The 25,581-nt window shown below is 38.5% G+C and overlaps 1 protein-coding gene across 6 annotated transcripts in view; it reads left to right on the top strand.

The window, feature by feature from the left end:
- LOC109108241 (neurexin-3b-like) overlaps positions 1-25,581 on the top strand; it is a 352,875-nt gene that overhangs the window by 145,862 nt on the left and 181,432 nt on the right. For 3 of the 6 annotated variants that reach the window (XM_042777419.1, XM_042777422.1, XM_042777421.1), the window contains 8 exons: positions 8,064-8,267; positions 11,014-11,040; positions 15,710-15,829; positions 15,943-16,324; positions 21,619-21,809; positions 22,042-22,215; positions 22,752-22,778; positions 24,727-24,846. In XM_042777419.1, coding sequence (XP_042633353.1) covers positions 8,064-8,267; positions 11,014-11,040; positions 15,710-15,829; positions 15,943-16,324; positions 21,619-21,809; positions 22,042-22,215; positions 22,752-22,778; positions 24,727-24,846 — 1,245 coding nt within the window. The remainder of the gene's footprint in view (positions 1-8,063; positions 8,268-11,013; positions 11,041-15,709; positions 15,830-15,942; positions 16,325-21,618; positions 21,810-22,041; positions 22,216-22,751; positions 22,779-24,726; positions 24,847-25,581) is intronic. The other 3 variants (XM_042777425.1, XM_042777423.1, XM_042777424.1) reach the window with 2 other exon arrangements.

A 25,581-nucleotide genomic window follows, 5' to 3' on the forward strand; every position in this document is an offset into this window, starting at 1 on the left:
TTTCTATCCCCTAATCTTATCATATCATTTTATTTACTATGTTTATTATTCTGTTTTCCTCGTGGCCCCATTGACTGCTCTCCACGATGTAGGTAATGTCAGGTTTTACTTTTATTGTAAGGACAGTTGGTCAAAACCTGACCCACACACATAGACATGTTCCTCCACATGGCTGAGGAAATGTGGCTTTCAGCAAGCAGTCATGTGGGAAATTGACAATGCTCCAGAGCAGAATGTAAAGAGAGAGATCGAGAGAGATCGAGAGCGTGCGGGGGGGGGGGGGGGGGGAGAGAGAGAGAGAGAGAGAGAGAATGTGCATGGGAGGGTTACGGTAACAGAGCTTTTATTAAGATTTCTCTCATACCGTTCTATCACTAATATCTGCCCTCAGTCAATCGCCCCCTCTCTCTCTCTCTCTCTCTCTCTCTCTCTCTCTCTCTCTCTCTGTATCCATCTCTACCAGGAGAGGTGAAAGTATCTGAAGCCTCTGGGCAGTGCTTTTCTGCCCTCTACTGTTCACACCCCAAACAGCCAGTGCATTTAAAAAAAAAAAAAGCAGGATGACATTTTAAAATCACAATCCGAGCATGGTCTTAGGGTATATTCAATTGGACTTGTGCATGTTTACAGAAATGGTTGTGTTTGTAAAAAGACATGGGATGTTTCAGATTTTTTTTGTTCTTTGAATGCTTTAGAGAAGTATTTAAGAAGAGCAATTCTCTGAATGGATTGGGTCTGTAAAGCCCTGGATGTGTCACATGACCTGAATAACACACAGATTACATGTCAGGCGCTACTGTCAGCTGCCAATCAGTTTTTTTTGTTTGTTTGTTTTTTAATATTCAAAAATAAAAGCTTTTTATTTATGCATTTATTTATTGTTCATATGTTTTTGTTAATATTTTGAACGTACTTAATATATTAATATTATGTAGTATAATATTTTTTTCTATATATTTGTTATTTGTGTTTTTAATTAAATTTAAATATTTTTCATATTGACTATTTAATTTACATAAATTTTTGTTATGTAGTTTCATACTCATCACTTGTTGAAATACTCTGCTGTTATGTTAACACAGATTGTGCTCTGTACAGTGGAACTGGCAGGCAGAGAGCATTGTAGCTCTCATGCTAATAACCCCTCACCCTCTTCTGTCATCATTACCAGTTTGGTTGGTAATTATGTAAAGTGTTGCTAACTTCCATTTCCAGCAATCCCCTGAAAACGTGCATCTCCTCATTACCAATCAAAATGAGCTTTGGAGCTGTTGATATCTCCCCAAAATACCAACTCTGCTGTGCAATATTTGTGTGTGTGTGTTTGAATAGCACATACACACACCAATCGCACACATTTCAATATGGTGTGGAAGACATAGCTTCCTGGCAATAGTGTCTTATTGTTTTGTTTTTTTGATTTGATGTTTGATGTTTGAGTGAGAGAGCAAGTAGTTCAAGACAGGGAGTTAATATGCTCTTCATTATTGCTTAAGAGCTCCCTCCCTCGACACTCAGCAGGTGTGTAACAGCATCAGCAGGGACGCTAGTTTTCTAATATGTGATGAATTGATCGTTATATTTGTAAATTAATACATGATAATAGAGTTGCTTGAACACAACCCTGTTGTTCTCAGAGTGCTTCAACGTGAACAGAGTCAATATCGCTATATGTAAAGGATCCGGATTTTTAATTAACTGTCATTTGGAAAAATCAAAAAAAAAAAAAAAAAAAAAAAAAACTCTTCACTATTTTCCAGAACTAACTTAATATATGAATGACCCTGAATATATATTCTTATTTATAATTTAATACATAATATAATTTACAATTTAAACTGAAAAATGTTAGGATTTCTAAAACATAAAGCCTAAAATATCACACATTAGCTTAACTGGCATGAGAGAGTGGCTTATCAGCATTTCCTGTGCAAGTAATGGTTAATATGTATATCCAAAATTTCAACTTACACTATGACAATGAACTGGTAACTTTTGCATGATATCCATTCCAGGATGCCAAAAAGGGACACAATCCCTAAACCACTGTTACATGGGACAGTCAATTAATTATGTGATGCGTAAGGGTGGGTATAAAATACTTTAATACATTATATACATTTGAAAAGTTGGCATGTTTTGTGGTGACATGCCATACACCATCTGAAACTATTTTCAACAGCATTTAGCTAATTATTTAAGCTATAAAACAAATCAAGTCAAGTCAAGTCCGCTTTATTGTCAATTCTTCCACATGTACAGTACATACATACAAAGAATTGAAATTGTTTTACTCTCAGACCCTTGGTGCATACAGATAACACTAACAGTAGAAGATTAAATACAGACACAATATAAAAAATAACTATTATACAAATATGGTGTTGTAAAAAGAGAAGTGTAGAGGAGCAAGGGGCATGTGACAGTTGGGTTGAAACCAGTGAAATAAAAAAACAGATATAATGATTGTATCAAATGAAGTAGAGAAAAAATTATTTAAAAAATATATACATTAATAATAATATTAAATGTGTGGAGACATTATTGATGTATAAATTATACACCTTGACACTTTTCAGTTCAGCCAAAAAAAATGCACTTATCCTCAAGTTGTTCTAAACCCATATGACTTTCCAAACCTGTATGATTTTTTTTTATTGTTTTATTGTAAATGAAAATCAGTGTGGTACAAAACTACATTAGAACAAAGCAAATCATAGAGATTCGGACATGAGAGTTATTGTTGTATGTATTGATTGATTGTCTGTCTGTTCGTCTAAGTTGCATATAAATGAAATATTTCTGTAACAGCTCATAACTGCAAAATAATGAACACAGAAATGATGTTTTAATATTGGTAATGTCACATTCCTGTCCTTGTTGTGCCGCCAGCATGATTGATGATGTTTAATGTGTCCTATCACATATTACATGACAGCTGTATATCCATGTAATGCACATTATTTTCAACACAATGACTCATGCGTTAAATGCAGACTCCTCCATCATTACACAAAGGCAGTCAGCTCCTCTTTCAGCCAGAAGCACATTCTTCTTTCTTCACCACTAAAACTCGAGGCAGGTATTTCACAGCTGGTTGCCTTTTTTAATCCATTTTCCCAGAATCCCCTCTCAGCTCTGTTCTGTATCGTTTTGGCCTGTTATGGGGCTAAAAATGAAATACTTTGTTAGAAATGACCCTTGTGTGTGACAGAGGAGCGCCTCTGTGGTCAGAGAAGGAACTTGTTGTGATAGATGGAGCAGATGGAAATAAATAAATAAATATAGATAGATCGTCCCAGGTTATGCATGTAACCATGGTTCCCCGAGAGGAACCAACAGGCAGGTGGGACACAGTCGTTCCCTCTCTGGGAACCATGGTTACATGCATAACTCGAGACCTTCCCCTTCTAGGAAACTCCACACTGAATCCACTAGGGGACACAATGGGGAACAAAATACCCACTACATGCCTCGGTGCATGCCTGACCACCTAGTGAGAGAGCACCAAAGAAATGGCAAACATGCACCGATGTTAAGGGGAAATGCCAACAAAGCTGAATAACTGGGGGGAGATGGGGCAATCCAGCCAAAATAGTACAGGTCCTTCTCAAAAAATTAGCATATTGTGAAAAAGTTCATTATTTTCCATAATGTAATGATAAAAATTAAACTTTCATATATTTTAGATTCATTGCACACCAACTGAAATATTTCAGGTCTTTTATTGTTTTAATACTGATGATTTTGGCATACAGCTCATGAAAACCCAAAATTCCTATCTCAAAAAATTAGCATATCATGAAAAGGTTCTCTAAACGAGCTATTAACCTAATCATCTGAATCAACTAATTAACTCTAAACACCTGCAAAAGATTCCTGAGGCTTTTAAAAACTCCCAGCCTGGTTCATTACTCAAAACCGCAATCATGGGTAAGACTGCCGACCTGACTGCTGTCCAGAAGGCCATCATTGACACCCTCAAACGAGAGGGTAAGACACAGAAAGAAATTTCTGAACGAATAGGCTGTTCCCAGAGTGCTGTATCAAGGCACCTCAGTGGGAAGTCTGTGGGAAGGAAAAAGTGTGGCAAAAAAAACGCTGCACAACGAGAAGAGGTGACCGGACCCTGAGGAAGATTGTGGAGAAGGACCGATTCCAGACCTTGGGGGACCTGCGGAAGCAGTGGACTGAGTCTGGAGTAGAAACATCCAGAGCCACCGTGCACAGGCGTGTGCTTTTGAACCAGAAACAGCGGCAGAAGCGCCTGACCTGGGCTACAGAGAAGCAGCACTGGACTGTTGCTCAGTGGTCCAAAGTACTTTTTTCGGATGAAAGCAAATTTTGCATGTCTTTCGGAAATCAAGGTGCTAGAGTCTGGAGGAAGACTGGGGAGAAGGAAATGCCAAAATGCCTGAAGTCCAGTGTCAAGTACCCACAGTCAGTGATGGTCTGGGGTGCCATGTCAGCTGCTGGTGTTGGTCCACTGTGTTTTATCAAGGGCAGGGTCAATGCAGCTAGCTATCAGGAGATTTTGGAGCACTTCATGCTTCCATCTGCTGAAAAGCTTTATGGAGATGAAGATTTCGTTTTTCAGCACGACCTGGCACCTGCTCACAGTGCCAAAACCACTGGTAAATGGTTTACTGACCATGGTATTACTGTGCTCAATTGGCCTGCCAACTCTCCTGACCTGAACCCCATAGAGAATCTGTGGGATATTGTGAAGAGAAAGTTGAGAGACGCAAGACCCAACACTCTGGATGAGCTTAAGGCCGCTATCGAAGCATCCTGGGCCTCCATAACACCTCAGCAGTGCCACAGGCTGATTGCCTCCATGCCACGCCGCATTGAAGCAGTCATTTCTGCAAAAGGATTCCCGACCGAGTGCATAACTGAACATAATTATTTGAAGGTTGACACTTTTTTTTTGTATTAAAAACACTTTTCTTTTATTGTTCGGATGAAATATGCTAATTTTTTTGAGATAGGAATTTGGGGTTTTCATGAGCTGTATGCCAAAATCATCAGTATTAAAACAATAAAAGACCTGAAATATTTCAGTTGGTGAGCAATGAATCTAAAATATATGAAAGTTTAATTTTTATCATTACATTATGGAAAATAATGAACTTTTTCACAATATGCTAATTTTTTGAGAAGGACCTGTATAGAGGAGGGACATCATATTCAGCCAAGATGTGAACATAATTGCCTGAAAACAGTAATGCATCTAGAAACAATGGACCATCTGCTTAAAACCCTGATGTGGTGGAGCCAGCCCTAAGTATGGGGAGTTCGGGGGACCGCCTGCTTGGAAATACCCTGAGATCAGGGAAGACCATCCACACATAAAAAGGAGAACTGCCTACTTTGAAACCCTAAGGTGGGGTTGCAGCTAAACCCTGCTCACAGCTCAATGAGGAGAGACCAGACCATCAGCAGGGGGTTTGCGAATATAAGCAAAGCTCACCAGTAACATCATAAGTAACACACCGAGGGGTAGGGTGCTCAGGAGAGACATCAAAGAGAGATGTCAGACTGCTGGTCACAACACTTCCAACACTCCACTTACTATTTGCTCAGTCCAGTTATATGTAAGTGGGAACTCATGAAACTGGGAAGGAGGAGGAGCACGAGTGGCAATACTAATTTTCTGGTCCTGTCTCCGATCCTCGGATCAATATGGGCCAGTCCCCTCAGAGTCCCCAGAAGGGTATCTGGTTTGGCGGGGAATGTATCTCCTGAAAGTCAAGTCAAGTCACCTTTATTTGTATAGCACAATAATGGTTGTGTCAAAGCAGCTTTACAGTGTTAAACAGGAAAAAAGACAATAATAGAGTCATTTTCCTGCTAAAGTCAGTTCATTGATGGTTCAGTGATGTTATCATCTAGTTCAGCTCTCTTCCAATAGTGTATTTGCAATCAGTTAAATGTCCCCAACTAAGCAAGCCAAAGGCAACAGTGGGAAGGAACCTAAATTCCATCGGTGACAGAAATTAAGAAAAAACCTTGGGAGAAACCAGGCTCAGTCAGGGGGCCAGTTCTCTTCTGGCCAGACGAAACCATAATGACGTGGTTTAATTCCAGGCTGCAACACAGGTCAGATTGTGCAGAGGACTGGTTCCCTTGGTCTTGTGCCGATGGTTGTCGAGGTGATGAGGTCTTTGCAGGGGATCTTTCTCTAGGAGACATCTAGTTGACATGGTCTCCGCTGACATTCAGGGCTGTAGAGGTCGTCTTTAGGTGCTGATCCACCATCTGATCTGGATACAGACCGGATATGGCTACGGTGACCTCGGAATAAGAATGAAAGAGATTAATATTAGCATAGATGCCATTCTTCTTACGATGTAGCTAGTAAATCGGGTGTTATGGGAAGTGTTCCAGGTTCTTGTTGACCTAATAAATGCAGCCTAACAGTCCTTTAATGGATTTGAATTATAGAAATGCGATAGTGTATTATGTGTAAGCCAAGTTAAAGAGATTGGTCTAAAATCTAGATTTAAACTGAGTGTGTCTGCTTCCTGGACAACACTAGGTAGATTATTCCAGAGTTTGGTCGCTAAATAGGAAAAGGATCTGCCATCTGCAGTTGATTTTGATATTCTAGGTATTATCAAAAGCCAATCATGCCCTTGCTTCCCTGAACTTCTCGATGACTGTCTTAACGGATGTGCCAAAAATCCCAGAGGGTGAAAGCGGACCATTGAGAAGGATGTTTTTCTCTTTCCTCCCAATATCCACTAAGTTCAAACACAGATGTCTCTCCGTGGCCACCATTGCCACCATCGCTTGCCCTATAGCGGCAACTGTCTGCTTAGTGGCATGGTGAGCTAAATCTGTAGTGTGGCGCAGCTCTTCAACCGCCTCAGGAGGCAAACCCTTACCTTCATCCAAATCCTTAAGCAGATCTGCCTGGTAGGCTTGCAGCACCGACATAGTGTGCAAAGCCCCCCCAACATGACCCGCTGCCACATACGCCGTCATTTAGACACAAGGTGGTCTGAAGCAGCCTGGATGGCAGGACAGGAGTCTTCAATGAAGATGACTCGCCCTGGGAGAGATAGCCTATGAGCGTCTCTTCCACAGGTGGCATTCTCACATATCCGGACTCAGCTAATCCCTCCACATTAGCATAATCCGCATGTTGGAAGACCCAAGAAAAATAGCATCCAGTTCACGTCAATCACTCGAGCTCATGGTCGAAGCTCTAGAGAGATCTAGTTCCATTTCAAGCTTCTCTGCTTGCTCGACCTGCGAACCCCAGAACAGGAGTTTCTGCCATGCATTACAGGCACCCTTTTATACTCGGGGCACTCTGTTAATGACGTCACGGGCTGCGTGATCCTATGATTTGCAAATGTTTTCACACATGCTTTAGACCACAACCATGCTGATGACATTCCCTATTGTGTCCCCTAGGGGACGCAGTGTGGAGTTCCCTAGAAGGGGATATATGTGATAGTGTTGCATTAAGACATCTGTAGCATGTATAAGAACAATTAAGAAGGGCATTTTAAATGATGCAATGTATCTGTTCCACTACAGTACTAATAAAGGAAGATTGAAGATTGAAGGACTTGGCTGTGTGTGCGTGTGTGTATGTGTGTGTGTGCATTTAATCTCTGTTAAAGGGGTCATATATGTTTTAGTCTTTTTTTAGTTATTTAATGTCATAATTTCATTTTTCATACAATTTTCCATCCACTTTTGATCGGTAAATTGTTCTCTATAGTACAATTTATAGTCCCATTTTCATTACAAACACAACTGAGAATGTATATTTTATAATATGTTGCTTGTACAAAATTTGTAAAAGCCATTAAACAATTTGCGATGTGACTAAATAACATGAAACACATTCATAAAGCTGTTTTAATATCAAAACTTTTTCTTATCAAGTAGGCGTGAACAACAAATCATTGGAGCTTGTTATTTTGAACTCCGTGTGAAGGCCTCATTGAAAACATTTGAATTGTAAATAGGTCCAGTGAAAGTACTATTTTTGAGGTCTAGGTTTAATATTTTTAATGTGTTTTGTGTGTCTGTTTTCTATACAGAGGCATCTGTCCTAAGCTACGATGGTAGTATGTACATGAAGGTGGTGATGCCGACGGTAATACATACAGAAGCAGAGGATGTGTCTCTGAGGTTTATGTCCCAGCGTGCCTTTGGCCTGTTGATGGCTGCCACATCACGTGAGTCCGCAGACACACTACGACTAGAACTGGACAGCGGCCGTGTCAAACTGACCGTCAATTTAGGTATCGTATGCCACTGTATTTCTCTCTCTTTCCCTCTTTTCCTCATCGTCTTCGGTTATTTTTTATATTTGTCAGTTACTGGATGTTATCATCTTTCTTACACTGCAACTAAATTATTATTGTTTTGTTGATCTGCATGGATTGCTCCTATTTGCTTTTCATTCTCTTCCTTTGTCTGAGGGTGAAGTGGACAGACGAGTTCTCTCATCATTGTCTCACGTAACCTCTGACCTCATGATCGAAGCAACACATCTGCGCCAGTCATTCTCATGCATGACGATTGTTTACTTAAATTGAAGGAACATAATATATGCATAATAAAAATAGTGTTATATATATATATATATATATATATATATATATATATATATATATATATATATATATATATATATATATATATATATATATATATATATATTAGGGGTGGAACGGTTCAACTTATTATTGTATCACGTATTATTGTATGTTTTAGAGTCACGGTTTCGGTACGGTTCGGTATGTGCTAGTGTATATAGTATATAGTATAAAGAAAATAAGAATAATCTATCTAACTATAAGCAACAGCACAAATAAATACAATTGCGATTTTCTGTTTTTTTTTTTTTTTTTAGGTAGGTCTAACATTAGTTTTTAGGTACAGAAATTGAATAAAGTAATTAAATTTAAAATAGCATTGCATATTTGACTGTATAAATTAAAAATGAATCTTTATTAAAGTTACAAAAGCTATTCAATCAAGAGCAGTGAGTGATATCTTTGTTGTTGCTGTTTGATTAATATTAAGAAAGTGCTGCCACTTTAAGAGAATGCATTGATCCAGTACATTGAGCCGGCTATTTCTGCTATAGGATACTTACCAAGATGGGCATTTTGACATAATTTTTGTGTGAATTTGTCCATTTAAACACAATACATCAGAGAGGGCTTAATATTTGCTCGCGTTCTGAGGCATGGGTTTCTGCACTTCGGATCTGCGGACACACAAATCTTCTCACTGCGCGCGCAAGCTTGCATCCTCTGGCTCTTAAATGTTTAAACTGCAAAGCTTACATGAGTTTAGTTTAAACACAGATATCAACGTGTGCTGTTCAGGTCTCATCTCTGCACGCGCACTATCAGCACCCGGGTGATGACGGAATAAATGACTGCTCATATTCCAGCATACAGCACTCGCATTGAACAAGAGTGAATGGGTTGTCCAAGGTTTTTATTTTTTCATCGCTGTTGTTGTAATGTACTGGGTAGCCAGAATGCGCATCCATCAACAGAAACATATATTAGCCAAACCCTGTTTGTTTTACGTGTTATTTATAGCAAACCATATTACAAATGCGTTGTCAGATTTAAGTTGAACCGCAGTCCTAGCGCGTGCTGATCCGTGTGTGGATATTGGTACGGTTCGATCTTTTTCCGCAAACCGTTCCACCCCTAATATATATATATATATATATATATATATATATATATATATATATATATATAATACATGGCAGTTTAATCTTTCACCAGCCCTAAATTATATGCTATGAACAGGACTGTTTCTTTGTGATAATTTTTCTGTATTTGTGTCTGCTCTGTTCTTATGGTAAGATGGGTTTAACAATCAGTTGTGCATCTTTCTGTATAACTATTTTTGTCACATTATCAGGAAAATATCTACCCATTGCCATCCCTCGCTCTTAATGGCATTTGTCATGCCTTGTTCAAAGATGGTACTCACCCCTTCAATGGCCTTTAGCCTGCGGCCCTGTAAGCAAACAGCCTGAGACCAGAGCATCCAGCACACCTGCAGCTGGTGGCCAAAACATCACCCACAAAACACACACAGTTATTTTTACCAATATCCACTCATAAGCTCACTATGTCACAAAAAAGGGCCAGATGATCAGCATCTTAAACATGTTGCAACATTAAAATTATAGTGATTTCAGTAAATTCAATAATAACTTCAAATTACTAAATTATTTTATTAGTTGCAGTTTCAGTGATAAAAATTGACATTTTCCATTTATGCACTTAGCATAAAAAATAATCAGAACATTCAGTCTGTCTGTTATTTATTTTTTTTATTTTTAATCAATTTTTTATTGATTTATTTATTTTTATGAAGTACATGCTACAAGTCTGTGTGGTGCTAATGCATTTTGGACCAAGGCTGTTTGCTCCCACTTTTCTGTTGCGGTTGATGGCACATGATAAAAATGGCCATATGGATTCCAACCTGGATGACAGTTCCAATTGTCATAAGAATCTGCAGTTCTAAGTGAAATTCATACAGTTTGTGCCTTGACCAATAATTTAGATGATAATTCATAAAAGAAAGAAAAAAAAAAGATAAAGAATACCTAAGTTGATGAATCCTTTTGGCTTCGAGCAGGCAGCCATTTTATATGGATTACTACTTTATAAATTAAATACTAAAAATATGAATCTACATAAAAAAAAATGTAAAAAAAAGATACAGCAAGAGTGTTTATGAATTGTGTAATTAAAGGTAAAAATGATATACTTATATTTGTCTCAGCATGTTAATCTGTTTCAATAGTAATACAAATTATAATAATTAGCAAAATAAGTTATATCAATCATACTGGCGGAATGATAAAACAGATGTTGGAAGTGATCCAAAATGGCTGCTGCTCCATGTGCTCATCCCCGGAAGGTGGTGTTTCTGTTGTTGGATGTCTGCAGCTGTATCCTTGAAGGACGCGATTTCATCTGTCACTTGTTCTTCCCCATCTAGACTGTGGCAGGATAAACTGTAACACCAGTAAGTTTTTTACTCAGTTTGTTCTACATAAACACAGACATTAGCTAATGAAATGGATGTTTATTTCCCACAGACAGTCAAAGTTTTAGCTTATTTCTTAAACAGTGTTGCTAACCTATGCTACCAGTTAAACATTTGGATTAATTCTACCCATTTGTAATTATTATTTCTATTAGATTGGATAAGGGGTTCTTGTCAGCAAAAAAAAATAATAATAAAAAAAATAAAATAAAAAAGCCTTCAGTTACTATTTCAATAGTTAAACAACACTTTTGCATGTCCATGGTTCTCTAATTTTGCTTAGTGGTCACATGACAGGTAAACAAATGAAGTATTTACTGATGTAAAGTATAACCATTCAATAATAAATTAAATCAATTAATTTCTTCAAAGAATATTTGATAATTGTAAGCTTAATAATGATTTTAAAATACTATAATTACAAAACATTTTTAACCATTTTTAATTAAATTCTTCACTTTCAAACTTTCAAATCTTTGTGCTTTTATATTGGTGGGTTGCTGGTGAAATGCTGTAAACATCTGTGCACTATGTTGAAAATACATGCCCAATGCTCATTAATATTAGATTCAATCTAAATATTAGCTTTTCATATACTCACAAACTCCCTGCAGTTCCTTCACAGACCCCCAAGGGTTGCTAACCCCCATTTGGGAAACCCTGGGTTAGATTAATAGTAAAGTCATCAAGCTATGAAATAAAAGAAGTATGGCAAATGTTAAATAAATCAATGCTATTTTATATTTTAATTCCTTCAAAGTCATCACCCTGCTGAGATAATAGCTCTGAACATGCTTCTGAACACTATTAGCAAGCTCTAAAGGCGCATCCTAAAGGCTGGAATACACTACACGACTTTTAAAATCAGGACAGATTTTAAAGCACTGGCCATCATACATTTACCGACCTTGTAATAGTCACAGGGGAAAAACTGGCCATCGTACACTAAATGACTGAGGATAGTACACTACCAGACTTTAAAGTTTTTCCAATCACAATGGATTCATGCAGAAACGTGCACCTCGTTTCTAGGAAACACATGATAAATAAAAACAATATGCGCAGTGTTGCCAACTTCTTTCAACTGAAAGTAGCTAAAGCCACTTGAAAAGTTGCTAAATGTCGCTGTGACGTCATGTGTTAATTAACATATTCATAATGTCATTGCATGCCTTTTACATTTGTTTGCCTCTGTGCTCACAAACTGTATTTTGATGCAGCCAAATTCTCAATAAAACTGTTTTCACTGATCATTCTGTTTCTGTTGTCAGACAATGGGATGAATTTGAAATAGTGACTGAAACGCGGCCCATTAAGACTATAATCAGCTCTCTAATCTGCACAAAATTCCTGATTCATAATCAGGATGTTGTCTAATGAAATCAAATGCACATAACATAAAGACAATGGCTTTGCTGTGATTTCAGCTATATTTGCATGTAAAATAGAGTTTGAAGCGACAGATTATCTTTTTTAACTGAAAGTGCTGCTCCTCTCAGCTGCTCGCTGAAAAGAGCAGATGCAGACAGAGGTGTGTGCATGCTGGGAAAGCAAGACCTCGTGCAGCAGTACCGGTGAGTCTCAGAAACTAAATAACGTTTTTCCAAGAAGTCCTAGATTTTTCCTAGATTTGTCACTAGGCGCTTTTTTTGGAAAACAAAGTCGCTAAAGGGGTCTGAAAAGTTGCTAAATCTTGCAACAAAGACACTAAGTTGGCAACACTGAATGTGTTCTAAAATCTGCTGAAAATATTGTACATGTCTGATATCCTCCAACGGGATGTAATCATAGTCTGAAGCTAAAAAAAAGTCTGTGATCATCATGCATTACGTGATTGAAATCTGTCAACTCAAATCTGCAGACTGGCTCTGAATTTTGGAAACTACTGTCTACTTATCCAAACTGTAAATTGGGGGAAAATCTGGGCAAAAATCATGTAGTGTATTCCTGCCTTAAAATGCTTTTAAACAGCACTGAATGACTTGAAGACTCAAAATGCTTAATTTACCACTCTAATGTTCTTTAAATTATTTTTCTTTATATTTTATATCAGTTTTAGTGTTTTCATTTCATTTGGGTCACCATACTTGGCTGTATGTCACATCACTTTCACTTTTTTTTTTCTTTAAATCAAAGGTTTTTTTTTTTTTTTTAGGACAAGGATAACAAAATAAGGATAAAGTCAAAATTTTTGATCATTGTCCATGTTTTACAAGCTGTTAAATGTTAATATTTAAGCATTAATAAATAATGCTGTTTTAAAGATTTTGTAATGTTATGAAAAAAATATAACTGCTTTTACTCATCTAAAAGGCTCTCGTTTTTCATCCCCTTCCTCATCAAAGATTTGTAAGGTTAAGGTTTTATGACTATTTTAAATTACTACTACTATTATTATTATTAGTAGTAGTAGTAGTAGTAGTAGTATTGAGTCAGGTTCCAGAAGTAAAATCCCAGTCTTTTCTCCATACAGAAACAATTTTAGTCAAATTAATACAGATCTACCATAAGCTACATTTTGAAATATGCTTCTGTAGAAGCCACAGATCAGTGTGATTTCAAATTCAGTAACCCATTATTCTGATAAATTGTATAGTTAACATCAAAAGGAAACTGCTGCAAAATTTGTCTCAGCTGTGTCGATTTACTCTCATATTGGAAATTTTAAGTTAGAATTTCTATATTGTTAATCTAATTATATTTGTATTTAATTTGTCTTTATCCGTATAATCACATATTGTCACTAGTTTTATATTGTGCTGTGGTTTCTGATTCAATATACTTACATACTTCTACTATAAGTATACTTACATATTTCTGTGTGTACACAGTCTTGCACCTTTTTTATTTATTTTTAATAATTTTCACTTGTTTTTTTTTTTTGCTTCAAACCAAATGTTGTAATGTTATTCATTTTGGAGCTGCTTGGTTCGGTTCATGACTTGACACAACTTTGAATAAGTTTTTCTTCTCTATAGAGAAAATTAATATGAAAAAAAAAAAGTGTTGTTACCGCTGCACTATCAAAGTAACATTTGGATAACAGTTTTCTATGTGAATCAAAGTTGTCTTCCTCGGGGGCACTTGTGTGCTCATCCCAGCAATCTCTATGAATTGATTTAAATAATAATAATAGTAATAAAATTAATAATAATAAAAGGTCCAGTAATTACAAACAACAGTGATTTGCTCATCCTGAATAAGCAGTTAGAAAAGTAACAGGTAGCACCACATGACCATGCTGTGATTTTAAACTCTTTATTTTACAGTCCTGTTACTCATGTACAGACTAAGTTTTTATTATAGTAATTACAATAACTAGGTAAAAACTAGGTTTTTACCCTGAACCTACCCCTAAACCTAATCTTACCCCATGTAGTTACCTTATATTACAGTACTTTCTTAGGTAGGTACACTGTAAGAACATGCAATTACACATACTGTAAAATAAAGTGCAACCATTAAAATAGTAATAATTAACAATATAGGACCATCTTACCTAACTTCAACAGAAGACTTTGAGCCTGTGTAAATAAAGGGCTGTATGTTGTATGTTGACTCAATAGTAATGAAAGATATTTAACACCATTAAATGTGTTTTACATGGTTATATTTATAAAATAATGTATGATTATTTATTATATTAAATTTATTTATTATATATATTAAGAGATACCAAATTTTTTTGTGATTGATTTGTTGATTAAAATAAAAGCAACACACACACACACACACACACACACACACACACACACACACACACACACCAATTCTATATGGATGTGACTCTTATTTATCAATAAATGATATAAAAAGACTTTGTATTTCTCTATAAATTATAGTGAATGGCACATTTATAAATCAAATCCTGATGGGACTTTTAATAATGTGGTGTAATACCTCACTATTTTAAACTATAAAAACTCTATACTCTCTTGCTTTTCTAGATGTATATAAACACACAGGTCAGGTCATTTAGAGAATCATCTCTGAAGCTTTTTGGAGTCAATTAAAGTTTTTTTTTTTTTTTTTATTAAGCATGTTCTTCAATTAACAGCAGAATGGCTGAAAAGAAAGTGGTAATTTAGTGCTGATTAACCATTTTAATTATATGGTGCTTTTAGAGAGGAACTTTGCCTTCTGCTCGATAATTTGAAGTTTAAAGACTCAATACATTTAAGGATCTTATGTTAATGGCACCAGTAAATCAGTACAACAATCAGTGTTTTCAACAAGTACTTCTGTTAGTGCAGACTAAGTATTTGTATGTCAATGCGCCCTTAAAAAATAAATGTCACGACTGTGTTTGGAATGAATTACTAGCATAGTGTACTTACCATTTCTGTGGTATGAATAAGCTACAGTATTCAACATATACCTCAGCCAAACCTTAGTTCTGTTTCATGTTTTGGCCTTTTCTGAGTAACAAAAGTCTAAAAATTTTGATATTCCTATGAACTGTTGATGCAACGCAGTTATAATATGTAAAAACATTTTTATGGTCTGTCATCTTGATGACAGAAGTTTGAAAATGTAAACCAATTTTTTTTATCACCACATGATATGAAGTATTAAAATGTCGAGAAGCCAGAAATGTGATTTGCAGGGCTAGTGTGTGTAAACACTAACTGACATACATCATTCTTAGGTAAAGGACCAGAGACATTGTACGCTGGCCAGAAAGTGAACGACAATGATTGGCACTCAGTCAAAGTGATGCGGCGTGATAAAAACCTCAAACTCATGGTGGATGATGATGTAGCTGAAGGTATGAATGCGGTATAATCTTTTCAGAACAGCTTTTAATCAGCTGTCCCCATGTAATGCATTAATCCATCACTTACTATACACTTTACCAAGACATCCTGTTCTTCTTTCCAGGTCAGATGAATGGTGACCACACTCGGCTGGAGTTTAGTAACATTGAGACCGGAATCCTGACAGAACGTCGGTTTGCCTCCACAGCTCCATCCAATTTCATTGGTCACCTGCAAGGCCTAAAGTTCAACAGCCTCCTCTACATTGACATGTGCAAGAATGGGGACATCGAATTCTGTGAGCTCAATGCTCGTTTTGGCATGCGCTCCATTGTGGCTGATCCAGTTACCTTCAAGACCAAAGGAAGCTATCTGGGTCTTGCTACACTCCAGGCTTATAGCACCATGCACCTCTTCTTTCAGTTTAAAACTACCTCGGGTGATGGATTCATTCTCTTCAACAGTGGAGATGGGAATGATTTTATTGCCGTGGAGCTTGTTAAAGGGTGAGTTGAAGTAGAGAGCTCTAAGCCAACAAAGTTCCTACAGAATCCAGGTTTTACCAAATGGCCATTTTATTGAGGTTGACAGGAAAGGTTGGGAGTCAGTCCCATAAATAATCCATTCTGGGGTGTTGGAAGTCAGTTTCACTCAAGCTGAGACATGTCCACCATAAAGTGTCTAAAAGTGAGTTCATTTTCAAGATTACCAAACTACTACACACCCCAGAATACATTGAACAGCTAATGGCGGGGAATTAGATTTATTCCAATGAATGCAAATCTTTTGAATACAGGTATGTTCACCAAAAAGATTTATTGTGATTTTCTGACTGATTAATTAAAAGGGGCATATGATGCGATTTGAATTTTTCCTTTCTTTTTGGAGTGTTACAAGCTCTTGGTACATGAAGAAAATCTGTAAAGTTGCAAAGTATAAAGTCTCAAATCCAAAGAGATATTCTTTATCAAAGTTAAGACTCTGTCATGCCCCCCTAAAACGGCTCATTTAAACACGCCCCCACATATCTATGTCACTATGTGGAAATATTTGTGTAATGCCACCCAAATTTTCACGTAAAGAATGAAGGCGTGGATTCAGTAACCGCAGTTAGTGTTGAAGCAGCCATGTCAGTGAGATGCTGTGTCTAGGCGAAAGCAAAAGCACTTTATTTGGCCTTCCGAAAGTAGATGCATTTAGGAAGGTTTAAGATTACTTACAACAGAACAGCAATGCAATTTATGGATGGCTGTTTAGTGAACCTAGGAGAGGAGGTAATTCAGACTTTGCCACGACAATCTGGCACTTCTGAATCAGCTATTGCAAGTATGTTTTTTTATTAAAGTATATTCCTCACCTCTGTGTCTCTCCAAATCAGCGTAGAGCCATTTTGGCAATTCTGAGCAGTACGCAGATGGTCTTGTCCAGAAAGCTGTCTAGTTGACAGCGTCTTTGCATGGGATCTGTCTCCAGGTCTCTTCTAGTTGACATGGTCTCCGCTGACATTCAGACTGTAGAGGTGTGTAGAGGGTGACTACAGTGACCTCGGAATGAGAATGAAACAGACTAATAGTATGATAGTGGATGCCATTCTTCTTATGATGTAACGAGTACATCAGGTGTTATGGGAAGTGTTCCCAGTTCCTGTTGACCTAATTAATGCACCCTAACAATCCTTTAATGGATTTGAATTATATAAATGTGATATTGTATTATGCGTATGTCTGGTTAAAGAGATGGATTTTTAATCTAGATTTAAACTGACAGAGTGTGTTTGCCTCCAGAACAAAGCTAGGCATTGTTCTAGATTGTTCCAGAGTTTGGGCACTAAATAGTAAAAGGATCTGCCAGTTGATTTTGATATTCTAGGTATTATCAAATGGCCAGAGTTCTAATATCACAGCGGACGTGAAGGACTATAATGTGATAAGAGCTTGCTCAAATATTAAGGAGCTAAAACATTCATGGCTTTATAAGTAATTAGCAAGATTATAAAATGTATTTGTTGTTCAGTAGGGAGCCAGTGCAGAGTTTACAGAACTGGGCTAATATGGTTGTACTTCCTGCATCTAGTAAGAACTCTAGCTGCTGCATTTTGGACCAGCTTGGATTTGTTTATTAAGCGCACAGAGCAACCACCCAATAAAGCATTGCAATAATCTAACCTTGAATTCATGAATTAACATTTCTGCATTTGACATTGAGAGCATAGATCATAATATAGATATATTTTTAAGATGGAAAAATGTGGTTTTACAAATGCTAGAAACATAGTTTCAAAAGAAAGATATTACAGGTTAATATCAGATAATATTAACCTGTAATATGGAGCGGTCGGTTGCAATGCAGTTGTGTCCTAATACCGCCTACACCCGGCAGGGCGAACCGTGCCTCCCCTCCCGGGTCTATAGGTACCCATCTGGCCTGTCCGGCGATGCTTATATGGTCTGTGGAGAAGTTTTCTCTGCCTTACATGCCACGACGTAACTGCAGGTGCACCAGGTCAAGGTACTGAAGGACCTGCACGAGGCTGGTCACGATCCTGAAGTTCTGAACCACTGACCTCGCGCTCCGAGCGACGAAGGTCACTGTGAGTTCTTTGGGTCGTGCAATGTCCACACTTGTGGTCCAGGAGCACCATCTCTGGCTGTGTCTGGTTGATATGAGGGACGCTGACAAAGATCGGTTCCTTAATGTCCCGGCCTCTTCGGTGACGTGGTCAAGAACCTGGCCCAGCAGTTCTCGGCTGCATGGGAGCAGACTGAGGCGGTCCGACCTTCTGCCCGGTGGGCAGCTGCTGCCTCCACCCATCCACCAGCCGCAGCGCCCCAGCCTGCTCTTTGCCGAGGGCGGCCCCCTGCATCCGCTCCTGCACCGCATCAGCAGCAGCCTCCAGCAAGTGGCACCGTGGAGCTTGGCGTAGGCAGGCCGCCAACCCCCTTTCCCCCAACCCGTCCTGGCCCCCGTCAAACCTGGCGGTGAGCGGAAGAGCAAGGGGCCCTGGGACAGGTCAGTACAAGGTCCTGCCCTTTGGGCTGTCCCTGTTCCCCCATGTCTTCACGAAGGCAGCTCTTGTTCCCCTCAGAGAGCAGGGTGTTGGGTCTTTGGGTCAACTGGGAAAAGAGCAAACTCTCCCCGATGCAGAGGATCTCTTTTCTGTGTTGCTGTGATTGCTGTGTGCCATGACCCTGTAGAAGGGAAGTCGGTGGGTAAGCATGACCTGGTCATCAGGTTCCTTAGAGGGGCCAGGAGGTTAAATCCTTCCTGGTTCCCCTCCATACCCTCTTGGGACCTGTCTCTAGTTCTTAAAACACTACAGCAGGGCCCATTTGAGCCCTTGCACTCAGTCAAGCTAAAGTTTCTTTCATTGAAAACTCTGCCCCTGCTTGCATTGGCCTCCATCAAGAGGGTAGGGGACCTGCTTGCATTTCGGTTGACGATTCATGCCTAGAGTTTGGGCCAGCTGACTCCCAGGTAATCCTGAGGCCCCGGCCTTGCTATGTGCCCAAGGTTCCTACTACTCCCTTCAGGAATCAGGTGGTGAACCTGCAAGCGCTGCCCCTGGAGGAAGCAGACCAAGCCCTAGCTTTGCTCTGTCCCATCCGAGCCCTGAAATGCTACGTAGACTGGACACAATCCCGCTGGATTGTGGATTCCATCACCCTGGCTTATCAGGCACAGGGTGTGCCCTGCCCGTTCAGGTTGCCAGCTCACTCAACTAGGAGTGTTGCATCCTCCTGAGCGCTGGCTCATGGCACCTCGCTGACCGATATTTGTAGAACTGTGGGCTGGGCGACCCCAACACGTTTGCTAGATTCTATAGCCTTTGTGTGGAGCCGGTATCCTCCTGTGTTTTCACCTCAAATGGGTAGTGCCACTGAGAGGCCCCGGTTAGTGTCAGCTTGTTAAAACCTCTCCAGAGTGTCCATATTGTAAACCCTGTCAAGCTCCTCCATCCCCTCAGCAGCCAGACATGGCGAAGCATCCGGCACCAGGCCTTCACTCGCAGAGTGATGTTTTATTAACAAATTTCAGGAGGAGCAAGCACAGATAATTAACAAGGCCAGTCCATCATCAGTAATTACACCATCTATCCAATCAGCACAAGAGAGAAACCCTATAAATAATCAAAGCAGCCTTACCTTCATTATCTCTAGTCTTTCGGCATCCCTCCACCACCCGACTCCTCACCTTCAGCCTGTTCCTACCCCAGCACAGGGAGGAACACTCAGGGGAGTGCATGGGTCCTGGCTAAAGGCCGAGCTTGGACCCCTCTCCCCGGACAAGGGGGAGTACCTCGGGCTCGGGAGTAAGTACTGAGCTCGGAGCCCTCTCCCTGGACAGCACACAAATATGCATAATCTTTACTCTGTTCATTATCTGTAAGTGTGAACTCGTGAAATCCTTGAGAACCGGTAGAAGGCTGGGTTCCATATGTGAGACCTAAGTGGATCCCATATGTATAAAGTCCAAGGTATAGCCCCAGAGCCAGTGTTTCCCCGGGAGACTTCTGCCATTTCCAAGAGAGTTACGATCACCTCCAATTTTCCATATGCACCTAAACAGATGTTCATATGTGTATTTGCTCCCAAAACCTCCTCCAGGAAGGATGGAGCTTCTGCAGTGTCCCTGTTCCAAATGGAATGGGTACGTTTTCCCATTGTTATCCAATCTCACCGAGTGGTAGTGCTTTGACAATGGTGAATGGAACTTCTAGTTGCGAGCCCCGGCCTACACCAAAAAAAGGGGCGCAGGTGGCTGGCACAGGGCACTGGAAGGGGCAGCATCCATGGCGCTTTGGTAGGGAATCCTAATTTTTCGGTCACTGACGTGACATCGAGAGTGACCGACTAAAAGGGAACGTCTCGGTTACGTATGGTAACCCTCGTTCCCTGAAGGAGGGAACGGAGATGTCACATCCCATTGCCACGACTGCTGTACAACCTGGTATTCATTGCACCTGCTGCCTTTTTATGCTCACGCTGTGATCAGCTGCAGCTGGATGCAATAATCGTATGCCAATGTGCATTGGCTCATTTAGTTTACACTCAAAGTAGATTGGTCTATCGAAGGATATCCCAATTTGTCGGGCACCGACGTGACGTCTCCATTCCCTCCTTCAGGGAACGAGGGTCACCATACGTAACTGAGATGTTTTGTTTTCTTCCAGCTGCACTCCATTTTCAGGGCTACTTTCTTTAGGCCGCTACTGTGCTTATACCACAGTGTTGGACTGTTTTCCTTAGTCTTCTTTAAGTGTAAAGGAGCAAATGTATCTAAAGTGCTAGAAAAAGAGTAAATTTCAGTTAATTGCTTATTATTCTAGTTAATATTGTATGAATTTCCATTACTTCAAACAAATTATACTTGAAACCAGACCTCTGAGAAATACAGAAAATATTACTATAAATTGAAGCAACATGCCCCCTTTACCTTTTGGATGTGACTCATGTTTATAACAGTAATCTTGGGGGTAGACTCATTTAATCAATTGTGTAGACTCAATGTAATCTTCTGGTTTTAGCCAGGTTTCTGTCAAACAGAGCACATCTAGGTTATAATCTGTCCATCCAAACAGACTGATCCACTTGGCCTGTCCTCTAACTGGACATAAAACCTGTTCCTCTTTAAAACGAGTTTCCACTCTCATTGTCATCTAATAGAGAGCCTCTCAGCTGATCAGCTGAATTTGCTTCAGTGTGTGCTTTGGCTGAGTGTTCTTCAGTGAAGTGCACTTGAATGGATTTGGGAAATGGACACATTTGAGCTCAGTGTGTATTTGTGTTTGTGTGTTTGTCAGGTATATTCACTATGTGTTTGACCTGGGAAATGGACCGAGTCTTCTAAAAGGAAACAGCGACAGTCCTCTTAATGACAACCAGTGGCACAATGTTGTGATCACTCGAGATGCCAGCAACACACACACACTAAAGGTGGATGCCAAGTCTGTCAGCCAGGTGGTCAATGGAGCAAAAAATCTGGACCTGAAAGGTCAGCCATACATATTTGCTTAACCTTTTTAGTGACATTTTTTATTATATTTTGATAAATTTTATATTTTTAAAACAAAAACAGATTAGTACATTCAAGTAAATAGGAAATTTTGTATATTGAGCACATAAATCTCACTATATATAATTAGATTTATATGTAAAACAAGAAAAAATGTAATTGCCAATGTAATTCAAGCAATTTGAAGTTGTTGTTTTTTCACTCTTTGCAGGTGATCTGTTTGTGGCTGGTTTGGGACCAAACATGTACCAGAACCTGCCAAAGCTGGTGGTGTCTCGTGAGGGTTTCCAGGGCTGCTTAGCTTCTATGGATCTCAACGGCCGTCTGCCTGACCTCATCAATGACGCTCTGTTCCGCAGTGGGCAGGTCGAACGTGGCTGTGAAGGTACAGTATAAGCCATTCATCACACCTCAACCTAAATCTCTGCCAATCCCTGACACATTGCTGTGTTTTAACCATCAAATTCAAACCTGATTTAACCTCTGCACCTATTGTTTTTCTCTAAAATCTTTGTCTTTTACTTATATTTTAGACAGATTTTTGTGCCTCACTGGAATTCTGGGTATTTTCTATTGTTTTGCTAATATGAGATGCCTTTTAACCACTAGATGGCGCCTTGACCAAGGCACTGTTAACAGCATTCCATTTTAACTGTTACCAATCATGCACAATATATACACAGATTATTTGTTATTGAAGATTTGAATGAGATACATTTGTTTAACAGTAGATTAAAAAATTGCCCGATTAGTGTAAAATATCTCATCTCATCATTTTCCTTGCCTTTCTAATGTTATTGCCCAGGTTACATTCTCATTATCCTTCACACACACATTTTCCTCTCTCCTGACTGACCTTCCCTCCACTTACCAACCTCTGTTTTGTTATCCAATTCTTTCTGAAATTTCCTGCTAACAAAGTTGGTTTCACCAAAGCTGACCTGCAAGGTAGAGGGTTTAACTTTTTTTCACCTCATACACACACACACACACACACCTGGCTGTAAGTTGCTATGAGCTTTTACATTAATGTTCCTCCAGAAAACAACTATCCTCCAGAAATCTATAACATATGATTATAGAATGTTGCAGTATTTTGTACGTATATTTTGTAGATGCCATTTCATTTAGTCCACAGCTGACACATCCAGTAGCTGAGGGGAACTAAGAATAAACCTATAACTATCCTCCTTAAAGAACATTCCAGCTTAAAGCGTTCTAATGAAGGCACATCAAAATCGAGACATTGTCTAGTGTCCCGCTGTTCTACAGCAATTGGCCACAATTATCTCCCCTTCTGAAGCATTTTAATGGATGTTTTGGCAATTACTCATTTAAACTGTGTTGAGAGCATCCAAGAGGGGTTCAGTTGGGGAATAATTAGAGACGGAAACAAGCAAGAGAAAAGAAAGAATTCTTCCATTGCTTCCCAGACTCAATAAAAGTACTTTCAGCCAGTGGAGACTTTCATACATCCGCACTCAGGGCTTTGCTCTTGTTTTGAATGCATGCTTGGTTTCTTTTACTGGTGATCTGAGTTGCTAGAATTGACATTTCAGTATGGTTTTATCACATCTATTTAAATGAATCTTGATAGAGTGTAAACATAATTGTTTGCATTCCCTCAGATTCAGTGTGAAATGTGAACACACATTTTAAAAAAAGAAATGTGTGTAGATGGTGCAATCACATTGCATATCACCTTTATTTTCTTCTAGCAGTGTTCAGCATGGATGTTTTTGTATCTTGAAATCTATGATTTTTTTATCTATGAGATATATCTGTGATATTCTTTACTACTAAAAAAAAAAATAATAATAAAAAAATAATAATAATATTAAAAATAAATAAATAAATAAATAAATAATTATTAATCAGTATTTTTGTCTTGTTTTCCAGTTATTGTCAGTATAAACCTCACCACTGGGGACAGTTGGAATGTCACAAAATGGCTTAGCTTAGCTCATGATTATTAATTAGGTTATGCATGAATAATGATCTTTTACAACTAAAAGATCTTTTACTACTTTGAAAAATGTGACATTCATCTGGACATGAGGATATAACTTCATTCTTATATCTACAGATTTTCAGAGATTCAGGTTATAATCTGCCTCAGTAGAACTTTTTATTGTAATAAACCAAAATTGTATCTGTAAGATGCCTGTATATCAGGAGTGGGGACACATTTGTTTAGTCAATTTTGTATAGTGATTTCACTAGAATGTTTGTCATATGACCTCAACATGGCAGCTCAGATGAGGTAACCCACTCAAAAAAAAAAAAAAAAAAAAAAAAAAAAAAAAAAAGGGTTTTATTAGTGCTTTGCTGTCTATCTAGCTCCTGGAGGCACACTAAAAGTACACATTGTAGATATCTCCATTATCTGACCCATCCATTTCAGGTCGTGGTCTGAGCTGCTCCCTTAGTGGTAGGCTTTACAAATTAATTTTTTAAAAGTAACATATTGACTAAACATTTATTTAACATTTAAAGGCCCCATGAATTATTAAGATAAGCTTACAAATATTTTTAACACATTTCAACCATCTGTCCTAACAGTGCTGCAAATAAAATCTTTGTAAAAAAAATAAAAAATAAATAAAAAAACAAGGGAAACAAGACCAACATATTAATTAAGAAAATGCTTTTTTTCTCTCTTTTTTTCCCTTCTTTTGTTTGCTTGTCTAATTTTTCCACAACTACAATGTTGTTCAGTATTCAGGATAATTGCACAAATGCAATTCACAATCATGAATCTGTTTACTGAGCGTTTATGCCGACCCGTGAATGACCTTGCATGCATGCTAGTCTTGCTGTGCTACCTGTGACAGAGATGCCTGCTGAAATCTGTCATTACTATTGACACATAATATTCCTGTCTCCTCCATATCAGGGCCCAGCACTACATGCCAGGAGGATTCGTGTGCCAACATGGGTGTGTGCATCCAGCAGTGGGAGAACTTCACCTGCGACTGTTCCATGACCTCTTACTCTGGCACCCAGTGCAATGACCGTGAGTAACCCAGTTACGCTTTATTTTGCTGATTGTAATATCAAGTTGATTTTTGGTGTTGCCTCATCATTAAGAAAATCTAATTACACAGACTTTACTATGTGTCTGATTATTGGCTGCGTCCAAAAATAGAGATTTTCACAATGATCATTGTTGGCATTAGAATGCACGATAACAATATTATCATGATATCTATATAAATTTTGAATAATCATAACTTTAACTTTGTTAAACTGCCACATACATAACATTATAATGAGAACACTATTGAACTAGATATTGTAAATTCTTTGTGCCTTAATTGACCATTTTTCTAGCCTGTTGATACGGGACACATTCTGACTAGCACAGTCAAGTTCACGTGCGTTTGCCTCCTTTTGTGCAGATGCAAGTTCTTATATTACAGTATTCTATATCTGATTAATATCGACTATGGTTTGATTTGAAACAATCATATTCATTTTAGATGTTTCTTTTTCAAAAACATTGGTGCATTATTAATAATAAATGTAGCTTTTATTGGCTACAATATAATATCTGATAATTATGTGATGGGTTGAAAGAAAAAAGGGCCCGATGAAGTGGTTGAAGGTAATGGTATAAGGACTGAAACCTTAAAAAGACCTCATAAATTAACTTGACACGTGCAGTTTTCTTTCCTACTGTAGGTTGATGTATTTTATAGTAAAACTGGAAATTTGGAATATATTCTTTTTTGGACACACCCATAGTATC

The sequence above is a fragment of the Cyprinus carpio genome, chromosome A20 (genome assembly GCF_018340385.1).
Source record: "Cyprinus carpio isolate SPL01 chromosome A20, ASM1834038v1, whole genome shotgun sequence".
In the NCBI taxonomy this organism is placed as follows: domain Eukaryota; kingdom Metazoa; phylum Chordata; class Actinopteri; order Cypriniformes; family Cyprinidae; genus Cyprinus; species Cyprinus carpio.